At 43.7% G+C, this 17,807-nt stretch overlaps 1 protein-coding gene across 1 annotated transcript; it reads right to left on the bottom strand.

Moving 5' to 3' along the window:
* Window positions 1–551: 551 nt before the first annotated feature.
* Window positions 552–17,348, bottom strand: LOC144129025 (protein FAM114A2-like). The gene is made up of 13 exons (XM_077662897.1): window positions 16,702–17,348; window positions 16,087–16,416; window positions 14,584–14,674; window positions 14,147–14,290; window positions 9,640–9,740; window positions 7,736–7,976; window positions 6,952–7,116; window positions 6,616–6,704; window positions 6,361–6,435; window positions 5,670–5,809; window positions 4,648–4,720; window positions 4,503–4,559; window positions 552–3,873 (listed from the first exon to the last, which is right to left on the bottom strand). The coding sequence occupies exons 2-13, from the start codon at window positions 16,414–16,416 to the stop codon at window positions 3,784–3,786; spliced, it is 1,596 nt and encodes a 531-aa protein (XP_077519023.1). The 5' UTR covers window positions 16,702–17,348; the 3' UTR covers window positions 552–3,783.
* Between the last annotated feature and the right edge of the window lie 459 nt (window positions 17,349–17,807).

The raw sequence follows: 17,807 nt of genomic DNA, 5'->3' as shown, positions 1-17,807 counted from the left end.
TCCTTGTTGGTCTTGCTTTTAATGATGGCAGCATCGCCTGAGGAGACATTCACATGTTTGGTATTTCACCAGAATGCTGAATGGCACAATGGTTGTCTTAATAATTGGTTTTTTTGGGGAAAGGAAATGGCGCAGTATCTGTCTCGTATATCATTGGACACCTGAACACACCATAAGGGAAGGGATAAAGGAGGGACTGAGAGAAGACAGGGAGAGGTGCCGTAGTGGAGGGCTCCGTAGTGGAGGGCTCCGGAATAATTTCGACCACCTGGGGATCTTTAATGTGCACTGACATTGCACAGCACATGGGCGCCTTAGCGTTTTTATTAGGCGAACCTGCGATGACTTAATGGAAAGGGCTGCACAACTGATCAAAGAGGCCCTAAAATTAGAAGAACAAATAAATAAAAGAAACATTGATAGTGGAGATGACTACCTAGCTTGGTGGCTGTTTGAATTCTATATCAACACACATTTGTTGAGTATAAATTTGTAATGAAGCTTTTTTTTTACTTCAAAGCCAATTACCTCAAAACATCAATTTTTGTAACAACTGACCCAATTTCTCATGAACCACTAGTGCTAGGAATATTTGCCAGGCATTTAAACAACACAAAGGAGAGGCTACTGAACTAGAATTATGAAATTAATGCAGAAAATTTTGTTCCACAGGGTTCTTAGTACCCATTTCGTCTTTAAGTTGAGGGAGTTCAGTAAAAGAAGTTCTGAAGAATCTTTTACTTAAACGGGTCTCAACAAAGATGCGATGTGCCTAGGATGCTAAAGGATGCCGCTTCACAAATATCCTCCAGCAAGAATTTTTTAGATGCGTTTTGTGGAAGCTAAGTTATCTGTAGTCAAAATTTGAATTTCTGCGTCATCGCGCCTTTCTCTCTCCTCTCGTCACTTTTTGCACGCTGAAATGTCAGCGCTTGTCCGCTGGCTGCCGAAGTGCGCGAACCAATGCTGGCAGTCTGCTGCTGACGTAACGAGCGCGGAATCGGGCGAAAGCCGAGCACCGCAGGTCACTGCTAGCCGCGGAAGCGGGAGTTTTATAAATTGTATTGTAAATTATCGGCTTGCTTTTGAGGTCTCGTACGCGGCATAAACGCTCGTTGGCCTGTACTCTACATAATGCGAGCATTTTATAGACAACCTCAAACACCCTTTTCAGTGGCCCTTTAAGATTAATTCTAGTTCGGTAAAGAGAGAATGGAAAGCGGATTAATATGATACCAGTGTGATGACTTTATACCTAGCAGATCCCGTGCACTTAATGCGCTAAACGTGTTGACAGCACTCATTCAGTTTTTCTGGTGTTTGTCTTGTCCCTGTGCATTGGGCAGTGTTCCAAGATGCAGATGACAGTTGCAATGCAAGGTTTCCCTGCATCAGTTTATGCCAAGGCTTTTTACTTGGCATTAGATGAGAGTTTGGGGCACCTTGAATGTGTGAGGAGGTTTGTGTTTCTTGATACCAGGGCAGTTACTAACCACAGACTGCACTTAGCCTACACTACTTGCATTTTCGATATACCTGGTATCAAAACTTGGTTTGAAGAATTTATCAAAGCCTCCTTCAAAAGCTAGCCATCTGCCTGGTTTTGAGCCAGCAATGAAAGAACACTTACACACCCAACTAATAAGAATGGGCAATTCCTTCAGAGTTCACAGTTTCCTCTTTTTTTAATTTTCCTGACAAGACAGCATGCCAGGATTTGTCAGTTCTAAATAATCCTCATAAAACCACACTCTTGAATTCACAGCAGCTTCACATAGCCAGCCCTGTGACTAAGCTAGGGCCAGTGCAAAGCATGACAGGTTACGCAGCGGATAAATACTGCATCCTCGCTGCCTGCAAGTGCTGCAGCAGCTTTCATTAATGTAACATGTCGGCTGTGCAGCACTGCTCATATATATGACTGCTGGTAGTAATAAATATTAATGGCTGTACTGGCATTTAAATGTTCATTCTATAGAAAACATGCTTTGCACAAAAGATAAAGCGAAGCCGCTGCGACAAGTAGCAAAGAAATTCTGTTGAGTCAAGGGAACTGTTCTTTTTTTCATTAACTGATAGCAAGAAGGTATAGCCCGATTACACAAGCATGAAAGAATAGCGCTCTATATGCATAGACGTTACAAGCCTTATCAGCACCCTGCACATAGAGGCTGCGTATGCATGATAACAGAGAATGAGCATGCCCAGTAAAAGCACCATTTGGCACCAGCCAACAAATGACATACACAAGGTGGCCCATGAGACTAAGCGTAAACCTCACAAAAACGGAGGGTGACTACATTCTTCATAGGTGAATGCATGGTACTCTTGGTGATGCGAGACGACAGGTGTGCCTTGTCTGCATCATTACTGTGTTCACCGCCATTATCAGTACAGGAATGGCCACTGCAAGACAAAGGCCTTTCCCATGTATCTCCTATTAGACGTCCTGCACCGACTGTAGCCATCCTATTCCAGAAATTTCTTAATCTTTACTACCCACCTGCCGTTCTTTTGGAATAGACTGCTATCCTAACAAACCACTGGTTGTCTGTTATACACATTAGATGCTCCATCCATGTCTATAATCCTCTTCTAGACTTCAGCTAGTATATCAACTCTGCTTCCTAGCATGTGGTGCTCTTTGTTTTGCTTAGCGCTACCCCATCACTTCCATTTCTATAGCTTGCTGCACTATCTGAAACTCATTTTTCAGACTTTTTCAGCAGAGTACCTACTAAATGCACTCCACATCATCACTGTACTGTGCTATCACGCCTTTTAGCTTAGCAGTCAGTTAGCATGGTTGAATTTCCTAAACAAAAATTCTGACCTCAAATAAGCAAAAGAAATGTAAAAAGGACAAATACTGCATTGTCAATAAAATTCCTCTTTCTACGCAGCATAAAAAGAGCGAGACTTACAGCAATAGCCACACATGCACAGCACACTTCTCTAAGCATTTAGCAGTGCAGTTTAACAGCTGCCATGGTGTACAGGGCACAACCACCCTCAACACCACCCATGAACAGAAAAAAAGATATTGCCTCCCAACTCATGGACGCTAGTGTGTCAGGTGTGTTCAAATGCACTCTGCAAGTATCTGTATAAAGACTGCTTATGGCCACCATCCATTGCTTCGATCAACAATCAGTGATAAGCCAATACATAAAAGTACAGTTAGGCACACAAGAGAAACTCAAACAAAAATATCAAGTTCAGACTCAAGCTAAATGTAGCATTTTCATTCTCTAGCTCGGCTGCACAGGACACCCAGCAAAAGCCCCGTGCAATACCTCGGTTTTGTATATTTTATGTACACAAACATACCAGCACAACAGTGACTACAGTGAGATGCGGAGAACAACATATCCCAGCACAGTAGTATGTACATTCTGAAGCATCAGTATTCGTGAAACATCTGACATGACAGCTAACAAACTTCGTAGTGCAATTTTGAGCTCACGAAGTGGAATGCCTGGCTGCAAAATTACCAGTGTACAGCTTACCGCCTCTAGTTATGTGCATACTGCACACTAACAATGCTCAAGCCTGAGCATCAGCCTTCAGGATTCTTAAAAATGCAGCAGGCTATGACTTAATCGACACAAAGCTTGTGTGCTAGGCCTGAATTACAGTATCAACAGTTCACTTAATATTCACTGCATTCAACACAAGCATTCTGTGCTGTGCGTTCAGACCACCACATGCAGTGCTTTTTTCAACAGTCAGTTCCTCACTTAAGCATGCAACAAGTTGCTGTCCGCAGTCGGAAGCAACAGCTCAGCCAAGCTTTTGCTGCACAGCAAGCAGTTGTAGTATTGGCACCAGAAGCTGGAAGCCATCTTGGATGTAGGTGTTGCTATTTGAAGCCTGCAAGACAGCATTTAAAAAATTTTTTTTCATGCAGTAAAAAGCCATTACATAGCCAAATGAATGCCAAAACTCGCTGCACGTGAAACATTAGTCTAAATTGCAAATCATAGCCAAGATCACTTCAAAATACAGGCAATGCTTCCATGTTGCAATTAACTGTAGTATTTGAATAAGCACAATTTGAGTTCTGCTAAAAACCTAGCTTTATCCACACTCTAGCTCAAATGATTTTTATTCCATGCAATTTCATGTGGATAAAACAAAACGCAGCACGAAGTTTAGTTTAGAGTCCACAACGTTTGACACACCACACACTGCAAAGGCAATACCTTCCCAATAACTGCTCCAAAATCTCGCCCACCAATTATTTATGGCTCTTGATAAAAAAAGCATTTTTGAATCATATTCCAAAGACTGCATAGTACGCATGACAGCATGCCTGTGGTACGTAGTCAGCACTTAAATATGACAAAGGCACAAAAGTTCTGCATGCAAGCAAGTTTTAGTGAAGAGTTCCTGATTATACTTTATGCTTCATAGGCCCTTCACACATGTACATTTGGAATTCACTGTAGGAAGCCTCTTTAGGACCCGAAAGCGGAGAAGCATCGCCAGCAGTGTCTCACCTCCAAGTAGATGTTGGTGATCAGTGGCGTAACTGAATCAGGGTCTTCCGAGTCATCCTGCAAAGACAAAGTTTTTTTTGCATTTGCATGTCGCCTACAATGCTTCTAAAGAGACCACTGTTAAATTAGTGCAAGACAGGCTTACAGCAGCTGTGTTGAGACAGCGTCCACACTGCGCTGACAAGATGGCCACTTCAGTGCAGAGCACGGCAGTTAGACTGCAAGAAGCAAAAGGCGACTGTTAAGACAAAATGCTGTGCTAAGCAGCTCATGTACACATATGCAGTTACTACTTAAAAATGCAGTGCACTGGAGTACACATTTGATACCTATGCAGACCATTACACTAGTCATCGCAATCATCGTCATCAGCCTGACTGCGCCCACTGCAGGGCAAAGGCCTTTCCCATTTCTCGCCAGTTAACCCTGTCTTTTGCCAGCTGTGGCCACAGTATCCCCGCGAATTTCTTAATCTCATCCGCACACCTAACTTTCTGCCACCCTCTGCTACACTTGCCTTCTCTTGGAATCCACTCTGTTACCCTGAAGGAGTTCAGCGGTTATTTTGCCTTTGCATTACATGCCCTTCCCAAGCCCATTTCTTCCTCTTTATTTTGATTAGGATGTCATTAACCAGTATGTCCTCGCAATTTAGTGAAGGGAATTGCTGCACTAAGTTGCATGTCGGTCAGTCATCTTTCACCGACAAGGCCTGCACTAACTTAGTTTTCTATCGCACGGAAAGTAAAAGAGGAGAGTGGGGTGAGGGGGGGGGGGGGGGGGGGTGCACAGTTGCTCATTCAATTGTGCTACATTTATCAACCTTGCTGATGATGATGATGACAGATTTTTATGGCGCAAGGGCATCTATGGCCAAAGACCATCATGGCACAAGGTATTTTTCAATTCTCAAGGTGGGGTCAATGACCCATTTCCCAAGCATTTAAGCCTAAATAAGTCGAGCACCAGACCAGGGGAAAGCTTGTACCCATTTTATCACCGGTGGGTATCCGGCGGCATTGGGGATTGAACCCCGCACCTCCCGAATGCGAGGTGGATGCTCAACCACTTGGCCACCACTGCAGTATTTATCAACCTTGCATGAAGTGCTTCAATTATTTAAATTCAACAAATAGCTGTAAATATGCAAGAAGTCAGAGGACGCACCCTGTCAGCTGAGTGGCATAGTGCATGGGCGTCCTGTCAGGTGAAGTTTTCACAAGCAGAAGCTCGGCAACCTTGTGGTACAGCTCCATAGTTTTGGCAGTCATCTCGGCCAGGGTCTCAATCCCTCGCCTGTAAATCTCCTAGGAAAAAAGCAAGCCAAGTCAAGTCAGAGTGCTACGTTGGTGCCCGCTTAGGAGTTTCACTAACAGCATAAGCATAAGTTGCACGGTCCAATAGCAGCATTAAAACTAACCCTGAAAAACCTGCCTTGCCCCATCCTTGCGTCTCTTTCAACCTGCTTTGCTCTCTCAATCTGTCATACTTTGTGGCTTCTACTTTATCAGGATGGATTTTGTTGTATCAATGAATACAAAGTTTCACTTAGATTTCTTGTATAGGAGGACATAAGAGTACATGCTCATGAGAAAATTTTCAAAGGAGAGGTTGCAGAAGTGTTACAAACCACTTTAAGTAGTCTTAAGTTATGAGCAATATGATCAGCACTGTGTTCCTAACATTGAACAACAAAGGGAAAAAAAAAACTCTTCCACCGCATTCGATTCAGTGCACAAAGAGAAACTGGACAGCCACATTTGCACTGTAAGCATGTGCAAACTGTGAGGTCAACTAGTGAGCTTAATAAATGGTGAGTAATAGAACTACTCCAGCCAGGTTCCAGCAGCTTACCTACCTTGGCATCCACTTTTTCACCCTTTTCTTGGCGTGCCATGCAGTCTCGCAGCCACTCCCTGACTTCTAGATCAGTCTGCACAAGAGTCAACAATAATAGCCTTGGAGCAAAACAATGCAACGTCAATCTGCGTCCACAAGCAAATCAGGATTTACAACAGCTTTTCAATTTTTCATAAATTCAAACATAAATATGCAAAACTGCACCCAGGCTCAAAAAAAAGTGGAGCTTTCTGACAGCACCATGCACACTTACCTCCTTCAGTTTCTCCCCTCTAAGATTGAGGCCAATCTCGGAAAGGTGTCCTGTCACCAACTTTTCAAACTCTTGTTCAAGCTCGTCATCTGCAATTCAACACATGAAAGCTAGCTGAGCGAGGACCACGTGACTGCTTGTAAAAAGGGCACACCTTTAAAAGGAATAGTGACCAAATTGCATCTGAGTGGCTGCACCACAAGCAGCCATCATAATTAGTGAATGCAAGAACTTCACGAGTTCTTCTCAGTTCAATGTTTCAGACTGCAGCAATGGGAGTGTTCAACATGGCACGGTAGGTAGGTACTATGTACTCAGCAGCACTTAAAATACTACCTGGAGTGTCGTCAGCTGCTGGTAGACTCTCACAAGTCTTCTTGATCTTTTCAAGCAATCCATTAAGTTCAGCCTTTTCCTCTTCTCCAGCTTCCATGAGCTTCTGCTGCACAGCTGTCTTCCGTTCCCCACAGAGCATTTCCAAGGCCTCTAGGTGCACAAGACCTGTGAAGCAGGGAAATCTTCATCATCCTCACAAAAAAGAGACGGCTAAAATCCAAAATATACCTTTACAGACACTACTGAGGAGACAAGGCTAGTGAAATGAGGGGCTCATTATGACATACTAAGAAGGAAGCCAACAGCCACCGAAACCAAGGAAAGCATACGGGAATGTATTTTTTCTTTAATTTGTGGTGTTGATCAATGGGAAATTAGTAGTGTATTAGTTTTTTGCCTGAAATATAACTTGAATAGAAAGTAGAAAAAAAACACAACCACATGCTGCCAGTGCAATCCTACTACTAATTTCTAGGGGTGTGCGAATATTCGAATACGAATCGAATATGTATGATATTCGATTCGTATTTAAGAGTATCAGTTGCGGTAGTGGCTGCTAATACATCACATTACACTATCTACGCTTTCAAGTAATACCACAGGTTGCAACCACAGAGCAATTTTGCGACTGCTTCACGTCCCAAGGGCGCTAACATCTCTGCTTGGTTTAATTTTTATTAGTGTCATCACGAAATGCTGTGCACTAACACTTGAGAGCAGAGAGGTCACACATGACAGCAAGTGCCATAATCCATTTAAGAACATGTCAGACAGTTTAGCTCACCCTGGTGTTCATCAAAAAGCTTGCTGTAGTTGACCGTGTCCTCTGCCTCCTCAGCCTTCCTCTCTTCAGCTTCCTTCTCGGCCTTCATCTTAGCCTCCCGCAACACCTCGGACAGACTTGTCTTGCCCTCAAACATGGCTCTCTTCTTGCGCAAGCCAGGGTCTCCCTCAGTGAGGATGTCCATGGTCTTCTTGCCAATCATCTCCAGTGTGTCAAGGCCACCACTCAGGACCTTCGAACCCTGATACACAAAATGCACACAATAGAAAAACTGCAAAACACTCCTTGCAAAGGGCGCACACTGCCCAACCTATGAGTGCCTCATCTCACGTAGCAGTACACAGTTCTCTTGCAGATCCAATGTTTCCCCTGTTTATCATCGTCTCTGCCTGAACGCCGCACTTACAAACAGTTTGAGTTACCGTTTAGGACAAGTAAACAGTCCACACTACGACAAGTGCAGCTCGGTAGAGACAGCACAACATATTCTGCTTAACTGCCCAGCGTACGCCTATAGGCGCGCATACTATGAACATTGTATGGAGTCACTCATCCAAGTCTCTCTAACAGTGAACCATGTGTTAGGTCCCTTAGCCTGCTTTATGCAGCAGAGTTCTGCAATCAACTTTTTATTTGCCTCTTTAGACAATACTGGTCTACCCAACGAACTCTAATACCTCCTTGCATCTCACCAATACTCACTTTTCATGCAGTGAACTTGTCAGCCCCTTTGTAGGCCATTGCACATCATTTAATATCTTGCAGAATCAGTTGTTACTGCATCTCAGCCCAAACTCAATGCCCATTTATTTTTATTTGTATTATTCGTTTTTTCTTCCTTTTTCCTTCTTTCTAATTTTATCTGCCTCTCTCCTCCAGTCTTTCTAGCCCCAGTATCCTTCCCCAAGCAGAGTAGCATGTCAAAATGTTAGATGCCAGCTAAAACCTCTTGCTTTTCATTAAAGTGTTTCTCTCTCTCTCTGCCAGTTAACTAGCCCTATCGCAAGCAATCTTCCCATTTACAAGCTCAAAAGAAACATTCTTATTTGTTTGCAAGCCAAGCTGCACAGCATGCAAAATTACTTTGTAGAATATTTTGTCTCCAGGGTGGAAACTAAGACTTTTCTTCCAACTACAAAAAGTACCTGCCAATGAAACAACTCTCTAAAGTAGGTTCTGGGTGCAGCACTAATTGTGTAGCTACTGGACAGCAAGACATCTACATAACTACAGAAATTTTCATTTGGTATTGCTAACTTTTTAGTTCTTTATCAAGCACTCCATATACATGCCATTTCTAAATTTCTAAAAGGACTGATATGACAGCTTTATTTGATGAGGCACAGTAAAAGCTCAGTTTTTGTGCAAAATCAACGACCAAAGCACTCGCACTCTGAAGGCATGTTAAATGACTCCTGCTACGGCATTGAACAGCTAATATGATTATGTACAGTGATGTAATTGATTTTTCAACTCGAGTATACACACAATTGCTTCCTCTATGATGCAAAGATCAAAGTAAAGAATATAAGACTAACAATGGACATTCCGCCTCATGAACAGTGTGCTATCCAAAGCTAGAAGACCTCAGTTTAGAGAGCAAGTACTGACACGGCACACTTCATGAGATTGTACAAAAACAACTACATGCTATTTGTTTCCCTCCTGCCTGCCTTGACTACACTGTTTGAGCTGTACACAGGCGACCCAATGCCCCCCCCCCAAAAGAGCTAGCTGGTAGAATCAACGGGGACATTGCGAAGAATAGTCATGTGCAGCAGGCCAAAGCATGCTCAGAATGTGGGCGTAAACTAGCAATGTCCATATAAAAGGATGTCATGAGACCAATAAGAAACAACGGCAAATAAGGGTTGCTTGAAGTGCAGGGCATAGGATTCATTTACAGTCGCTTCAATGGCCTTTGTGATTGCTGTGACTCCACTGAAGATGCCACTGACTCCCGAGCTGTCTTGTTTCTCTTCGGGTTGACCAGCCTTGGACTGATCTGAAATGCAGCAATCAGTGGACACACAAAAATAAGAAATCAGAACAAACTGTACCAGTCATTGTGCTTGCTCCCATTTTTAATATATGTAGCTGACCGATTACTGATAACATATGTTAGCATGGAGTTCAGCAGGACATGGCGACATGGATCAGTTTGGCTCAGTGCTGTCAACTGTTTTATACCTACATGTATGTGGCTTATGCAGGCTAAAGACATCTGCATGTTTTAACAAATTACTGCAGGATGTACAAATGGCTCAGCATTAAGCATACTCATTAACCAGCCCTTAACCATTTAAATATCCTTCCTACACTATTATACTTACATCTGCCACACACATCACAGACATTAAACAGGTTGAAATCAGTTTTTTTGTTTCACAGTTTCTACTTGCATCAAAGAAATATAGCTGCACTAACACATGCCTGCACAGAACGAGAGAAGAAATACTAGACACATGCACTGACTGTCAACTGAATTTTATTGATGGAAGTGGGACACCTTATAAAGGCGATGAACGGATGGGAAAAGGATGGGAGCAACACAGTATGTTCATCCCTAACTGTGTCGCTCCCATCTGTTCCTCACCTTTATAAGGCGTCCCCCTTGCATCGATAAAATTCAGTTGACAGTCATAGCTTGCGTCTAGTATTTCTTTTCTTGTTCTGTGGATGCATGTGTTAGCTCTGTTATATTTCTTTGATTCAGAATGCACCAACTCGCCCAGAAAGAAGCTTTAATTATACTTACGTCTCCTAATTCTCAACAAGTTCATGCCAACACCATAACAGACACTGCCCAATACATCTACAAAAGTATTGAAAATATTTTTAAAAATGTCCAAGTAGGCATGACAGACTGCACCCTTGCCCTGTCTACTTAAAACTTCCCCCTACCTGCTCTGTAGGGTCTTTGCTTTTGAGGCTTTCACTTTCACATCTGCTTCACTACCGTGCTAAACATTCAAGCATGCCAGATGCTGTAGTCCCACCGACACCCCTGCAAAGTGCCCCCAATGCCAAGCCAATCAGACAACACAATGCTGTGTATTTCATTGTGCCCTCTTCAGAATGTGTTTGCGATGCGCTCATAACCATGTTAAGTTGAACCTTTTCCGTTATCCTCCACATTTCTGCCCCATAAGTGGGTACTGATAAGATACAGCTTTATATACTTTTCTCTTGAGGGATATTGGTAAACTGCCATTCATGATCTGAGAGAACCTGCCAAATGTACTCCAACCCATTCTTATTCTTCTACTTATTTCACTCTCATTATCCGTATCTGCGGTCGCTACCTGCCTTAAATAAACTTATTCCCTTGCCACTTTTAGTTTTAGCACCCCGCTATCAATTGTGAACTGCTGTTCCCTTCTGAGGCTATTGAACATTACTTTGGTTTTCTGCATATTAATTTCTAGACCCACCATTCTGCTCTGCCTGTCTAACTCACTGATCATGCTTTGCAGCTGATCTCCTGAGTTACTTAGCAAGGCAATCTCATCAGCTAATCGCAAATTGCTCAGGGTATTGTCCACCAACTCTTATCTTCAACTGTTCCCAATCCAGGCCTCAGAACACCTCCTGTAAACAAGCGGTGAATAGCATGAGCGAGATTGTGCATCCCTGCCTGACACCCTTCCTTAGTGGAATTTTATTGCTGACTCTAAGGAGGATCATGGTAGCTGTGCAGCTGTTACAGATATTTTCCAATAGTTCTACATAAGGCTCTTCTACACCCTGTGTAAAAGGTGTGAGAAAATGTGAATATGGTCTATTTACGAGTATCCTTTACGAAAGCCTGCCTGATCATTTGGTCGATTGAAGTTCAAAGGTGTCCCGACTCTACTACCGATTACAGCAGCTGTGCAGCTGTTAGATATTTTCCAATACTTCTACATAAGGCTCTTCTGCACTCTGTGTAGAAGGTGTGAGAAAGTGTGAATATGGTCTATTTTCGAATATCCTTTACGAAAGCCTGCCCGATCATTTGGTCGATTGAAGTCCAAGGGTGCCCCGACTCTATTATTGATTACCTTAGTAAATACCTTATAGGCAATGAATTGTCAGCTGATCAGTATGCAGTTTTCCAAGTCCTTGATGTCTCCTTTCTTATGGATCAAGGTGATGCTAGCATACTTCTAAGCTTCAGGTATGCTCAAGGTCATAAGGCATTGCGTATACAGGGTGGCTAGTTTTTCTAGCACAATCTCCCCTCCGTCCTTCAACAGATCTGCTGTTAACTGATCCTCATCAGCTGCTTTCCCCCTTTGCATTGCTCTAAAGGCTTTCTTTACTTCTTCTTTCATTAATGGCGAGATGTCCCATTGCTGTGCATTACTGCCTTTCCCATTTACGTCCTGATTACACTAGCTATGGCTACTGTATAGATTTGTGTAGAACTCTTTGGATCCATATTGCTAATGACATTGCCCTCTTTGTCTCTTAATGCACACATCTGATTTTTGCCTATGCCTAGTTTCCTCTTCACTGCTTTTAGGCTACCTCCGTTCTTTAGAGCACGCTCGATTTTCTCCACATTAAACTTTCTTATGTCGGTTACCTTGTGCTTATTAACTTGGATAGCTCTGCCAGTTCTAATCTGTCAGTGGGATTAGATGCTTTCATGTTTTGGCATTTCTTAGTCATCTCCTGAGAGAGCTTGCCGGTATCCCGTTGGACCATCTTAATGCCTATTTCTAATGTGCACTCCGTAATGATAGCTGTGAAATTATTGTTCATTGCTTGAGCATTAGGGTCATCTTCCTCAGATAAAACCGAATATCTGTTCTGCAGCGATATCCTGAATTCCTCTACTTTCCCCCTCACCGCTAACTCATTGATAGGCTTCTGCCTCACTAGTCTCTTTTGTTCCCTCTTCAAATCTAGGCTAATTCGAGACCTTGCCATCCTGTGGTCACTATAACGCACCTTTCTGAGGGCCTCCACAATTTAAGATAAGTCTAAGGACAATGCAGCAAGCTATGGAAAGGAAAATGATAGGTGTATTGTTAAGAGACCGGAAACGGGCAGAGTGGATCAGGGAATGAACACAGGTTAACGACATCCTAGTCGAAATTAAGAGGAAGAAATGGGCTTGGCCAGGGCATGTAATGAGAGGGCAAGATAATCGATGGTTATTAAGAGTAATGGACTGAATTCCAAGAGAAGGCAAGCCTAGCAGGGAGCCACAGAAAGTTAGATGGGTGGATGAGATTAAGAAGTTGTCGGGGATGGGGTGGCCGCAGCTGGTGCAGGACAGGGTTAATTGGAGAGGCCTTTCACCTGCAGTGGGCGTAGTCAGGCTGACGATCATGATGATAACCATATTCAATGACAATGGTAAACTACGGTAACTTATTTTGGTGGTGCCTGTGATACTGACCATATCAAAAAATGGCGAGTTTCAGAAAATTAACACATACACATCTCGCAAGAATGGCTCAAGGGCTCTTTAAAGGGCACATATAATTCCATTCATTAAAGTCCCTAAGCATAAATTACTTAAATATCCAAAAGATGCATGTAGTTGGTCAACTCTGTGCCCTTGCAGAAAAGGAGCAACACTGAATTCTTGGAGTATGCAATGAATTAAAAGTCGCTTGTAAATGTTTTCAATGCTTAGAAATGATGCTAGGAAGCATTTGTACTAATTACGTGTCTTCAGAACTGAGCCGGCAATTTATTATCAATTTTTAAAACCCGTGTTCTTCAAAATTCGCGAGCCGATTGGTGTTCTCGTAGTGACAGATTTTCCAACTAAAATCGTGAAAATAGACGTCACTAGTTCCGTGACGTCGGCAGGCCACTACACGCTGTCATTCGCTGGAGCCACGGCAGCCACGACGTCACGGGCACACTTCCGGTAGCCGTGAAAGTCGTCTGCTCATGCCGCTGCGCGAGCCCCTCGGGCAAGCGCGAGCGAGGTCACTGCCTTCGCACATATGGTCTCAATTTACCTCTGCTGCCTCTTTCTCTCGGGAGGTCCAAAGCCACCCGCAGTGTCTTTTTCGTCCGCAACAACAGACTAGAAGCAAAAGAATCCGACACGCGCTGCAATGAAGAAAGGCGAAGAGAGACTGCGGAGATGCTGCCGATGCTGCTGATGGGGCGCTGAGTGCGACAACCGGAAGTTGCTAACCGAACGTCAGCGGATGACATATTAATGGGCGGGGCCCAGTCCCAGATCTGTTTTCTTTATTTTTTTTTCTGGTGCCCCGCGTGTACGAGTTGAGGGGGAGAGGAGGAGCGTAATTTTTTATCGTCTATATATTCGTTGTTAATGATGCTAGCTCAAAAATTCTTGCTCTGGGGTGACAAGTGATCGAATTCCAATCTCACATCTGCTTAATGTAACCTCAATTAATTTACTGCATAGTCCCTTTAAGCTATGAAAATGCTTACCTGCATCCGGGATACCTGGCCCTGGTGAAGAAGAATCTGGCTGTGCTTCGACTTTTGCATTTTCCGACTCCTGGGCAAGTTCTTCTGGGCTTGGAGCACCCAGTGTTGACTCAACTGTCTCAATGACAGTGCCAATGCCCTGCGCTGTAACCATTGCATATTGAAGTCAATTTTCATGTTCTTTTTTTTTTATCTTTAAAACTTTTTATGAACATATTTTGTACACCTTCCTGAACAAATTTAAATCTATGCACTACAATTTGTTAGAACTGCTGCATAAAACAGCTACTGCTTGATATATATTCTGCAACTACTGTTTTCCGTGTTCTTACACTAATGCTCTTAGTGATCACCTAGTTAATGCAGATTCAACCACATGGTGTGCAAAAGAAACAAAACAGAGTTAACAACTAGTCATGCCATTGTAGACCACTTACAGACTTGGTTGGTGAAGGTGCTTACTGACGTTGCAGCTGTCGACAGAATGGATGATCCCCACTTTCCAAAGCCCCAGTTGATCGGCGAGCTCTGAAAAATGCAAGAAATATCAAGCAGCCTACAATTTAAGGCACTAGCAATTAAAAAAAAGCTGCCCACAAACAGCACAGCACTTAAACCAATGTTGCTAAAGCATGTATACTTCTCAAACAAAACTATGCATAGCAGTAGTAAGAAAAAAGAATATGTCCATTTAACGGTATATGTTTCGACGTTGTGTTGTATTGCAAAAGCTGTAGCGAGACAAATAGCTAGGCATGCTGGCATATTGACACTCAGTGGAAATCAGTGGAACACGCAAGACAAGGATGAAAGAACAGCACGCCTCGTGTTTTAATCCTTCATTCATGTTTTAGCTGTCAAGCCGATTTTCAAGATCAAAAGCTGATAACACAAAGAGTAAAATGAAAATGAGGCCACTAAGAGCAGCGTTCATTCATGCTGACAGTGCCCAAGAGTATGAGCCAGTGCTGATAGACAGCTCAAGAATGCTGTATAGCTGGCACTCCCATGCTCCGTATTACCATGCTGATATGCACATAAATTCACATAGACAAGCTCAAAGATGTGTAATGTAGAATTTGTGTTGCATGCATTGGTGCATATTTGTAATTTCTAGTCTCTCACACTACGTCTCATATATCTTTAGTTTTACACCGTTCTGTTTGCCAACAGTTCTCACCGGCACCTACATTTCAGTGTTATGTGTGGTCAGTGAACCGCTATAAGACAATGAAGTTACCGCAAGTGCTCTTTACAATGCCTGCCAGTTCTCTCAGTGCAGAGACCGCTAATTTAGTAGTCGTAGCCATGGTGCCATGGCAGTGGCTGATGCAACAGTCCAACTTTTGATCTCCACCAATAATGTCACGAGAAGGTATTTACGGAGGGGTGTATTACAGGAATCCTAAGCCAATAGCTTGATGCATGGAATCAGCTTCATCGTCATTGTCAAGAGAACTCATTGCGAGTTATCTTCTAGCTGGTCAGTACCTGTACACAACAAAACTTTATCGCTTGCTTAATGGTTATGCCGAATTGCAAAACAAGTCCGTCATAAATATGCTTATCACATTTGTATGCTTGCATGTCTTGAAGATTTTTTGCAACGAACTGTGCTGAATAAGGTGCAGCTACAGAATGGCAACTATGATATCACGCCTTTCCTCTCTGCAAAGAAACGACGTCTTTGGGACCCTTAGCTACAAAAACGTGGTCAGTCAAGAAGTGAGAAACAACAACCAGCATGCACACTAGGAGCAACATGCTAGTGCCATCTTTTTTTGCTTGGAGGCTTCCATGTCTGCATTTTTTCGATTGGATGCTCGGAGAAGTGAGAATATGACACAGACTCAAATGGCCGCGTCTAAGTGCAGTGCATGTATGCAAGTGGCGCGAGCATGGTGCAATTAAGAGCTCGAGGAACGAGCGAGAGTAAGCACCTTCTCATCCCTTGAAGCGACGTGCGCCAGGCGCTCCAAGACGCTCATTTCCTTCTCCTTAGCGGGCTCGGCGGCATCATCTTTCTTCGGTTCGGCGCTTGCCTTGGCGTCGCTGTCTCCTGCCCCAGGCGCTGACTTTTCGGCTGAACCATCGGCTGGCGCGGCTTGAGACGACGGCTCATCATTCCCCTTGCCTCTACAGTCGCGCACAGGTGAGTCGGTTTCCTTTATGTCGCTTAGCTTTTCGGACGTGGTTCGCCCACGCCTTTTCCCCTTCGATTCGTCGACATCTTCATCGGCACTCTCAAACGCCTCTTCCGACTCGGACATCTGAAGCAAAAACAGTAAAATTCTCTGTGGCTGTTGTCCAATTCTCGAAAGTCAGCTGGCGATAGACGATCAACAAGTGGTGCTATAAGCATAGCGAGTTCGTCTTTCTAAACTGCATAAGTGCTTACTGCGCGCGCCCTTAAACTCAAATTGTTTTACGTAAGGAGCGTTTCGCACAGCTAATGAACTATCGACACGTCAGTTGGGTCCGTAGTTTTGCTTCCCAGCATACTGATGAGCGTACACTTTGCGAGTGCCACGGGAGAAAGTTATGTAGGAACCTACCTTTCCTCTTTCCTCGGCAATGGCTCCTGTCGAAATAAGGTTGATCAAAATCTGAGGCTGGCCAGCGCTGCAAGATGTAGTCGATTATTTCGACGCTAAACCATTTTCCTTCGCAGCTCTTGCTCTTCTGCTGCTGCACCAAATGGCGCGGTGCTGCCCCCTCACGGATGACAGAAGAAACGGGTACTGTGCCACATGGCCCCAGAGATTTACAACACGGCGCACACCACTATCCTCCCAGTATCCAAGGCCAACAACCATGGTTGTCGCAATCATACTCGTGAAATCACTTGTTTCATGCAAATGTTTATTTTATGGTTGCAAATGCATCCCCAAAACCTTGTGATAGCTAACTGGAAGTGGGCTGCTAAGGTGCCTGCGCAGAGTTGATCTCAATATCGGCAAAAATCGATCAATACATCGATGTTGGGCACGTACCGTTCAATGTAAATAAATGACAGCACTGAGTGCATATTTGGAAGTGGTATTAGTGATTTCAAGTTTCGAGTGCACGCAGGTCAGCGGTCCGTATGAGACGCAACGCAAGTTTGAGGGTGACTACGCATTACGGAGTAGGCCGAAAACATGACCTACGACGCCCTGTCATTGCTATGAACCATTCTCTGCGTATCGTGTCGATTGCGCGTAGCAAAACCATGGTAGACGGCAAAACAGATAGTTGCGCAGTAGCGCCACCTGCATGCCAACAGCGCCTGTACATTTCCAGCTGCTCTTTGCCGCAAGGCATGCAGGCAATGCAGCGAATGCAACAGCAACGTCTTCTTTCTGTGGCATTCATGGTTTCTTGCGCCGTACTTTGAGCGAAAATTTCGCTGCATTACATGCTTAAACGTGCTTTAGCTATATATTAAATAGTGCAACACCCGGTAAAAAAAAATGCAAAAAGAACAAGAACACCTAACGCTATACAGTGTTGTGCGTTTTTATCGCTGACACATTCAAAAATTTCCCCGCCTCAACCGCTGGCTCATTTGCGGTGAAACTGCACACAGAGCTTGCGTATTATGGTAACTTTTGTATCGTAGCCAGTTTGACAACGGTACTTACTTAGTTCAGGCGCACATGATGCGAAAACGTAAGCGTCT

Source organism: Amblyomma americanum, chromosome 4 (assembly GCF_052857255.1).
Source record: "Amblyomma americanum isolate KBUSLIRL-KWMA chromosome 4, ASM5285725v1, whole genome shotgun sequence".
Lineage (NCBI taxonomy): Eukaryota > Metazoa > Arthropoda > Arachnida > Ixodida > Ixodidae > Amblyomma > Amblyomma americanum.
The sequence above is the reverse complement of the archived record's forward strand: the minus strand, read 5'-3'. Positions and strand labels throughout refer to the sequence as shown.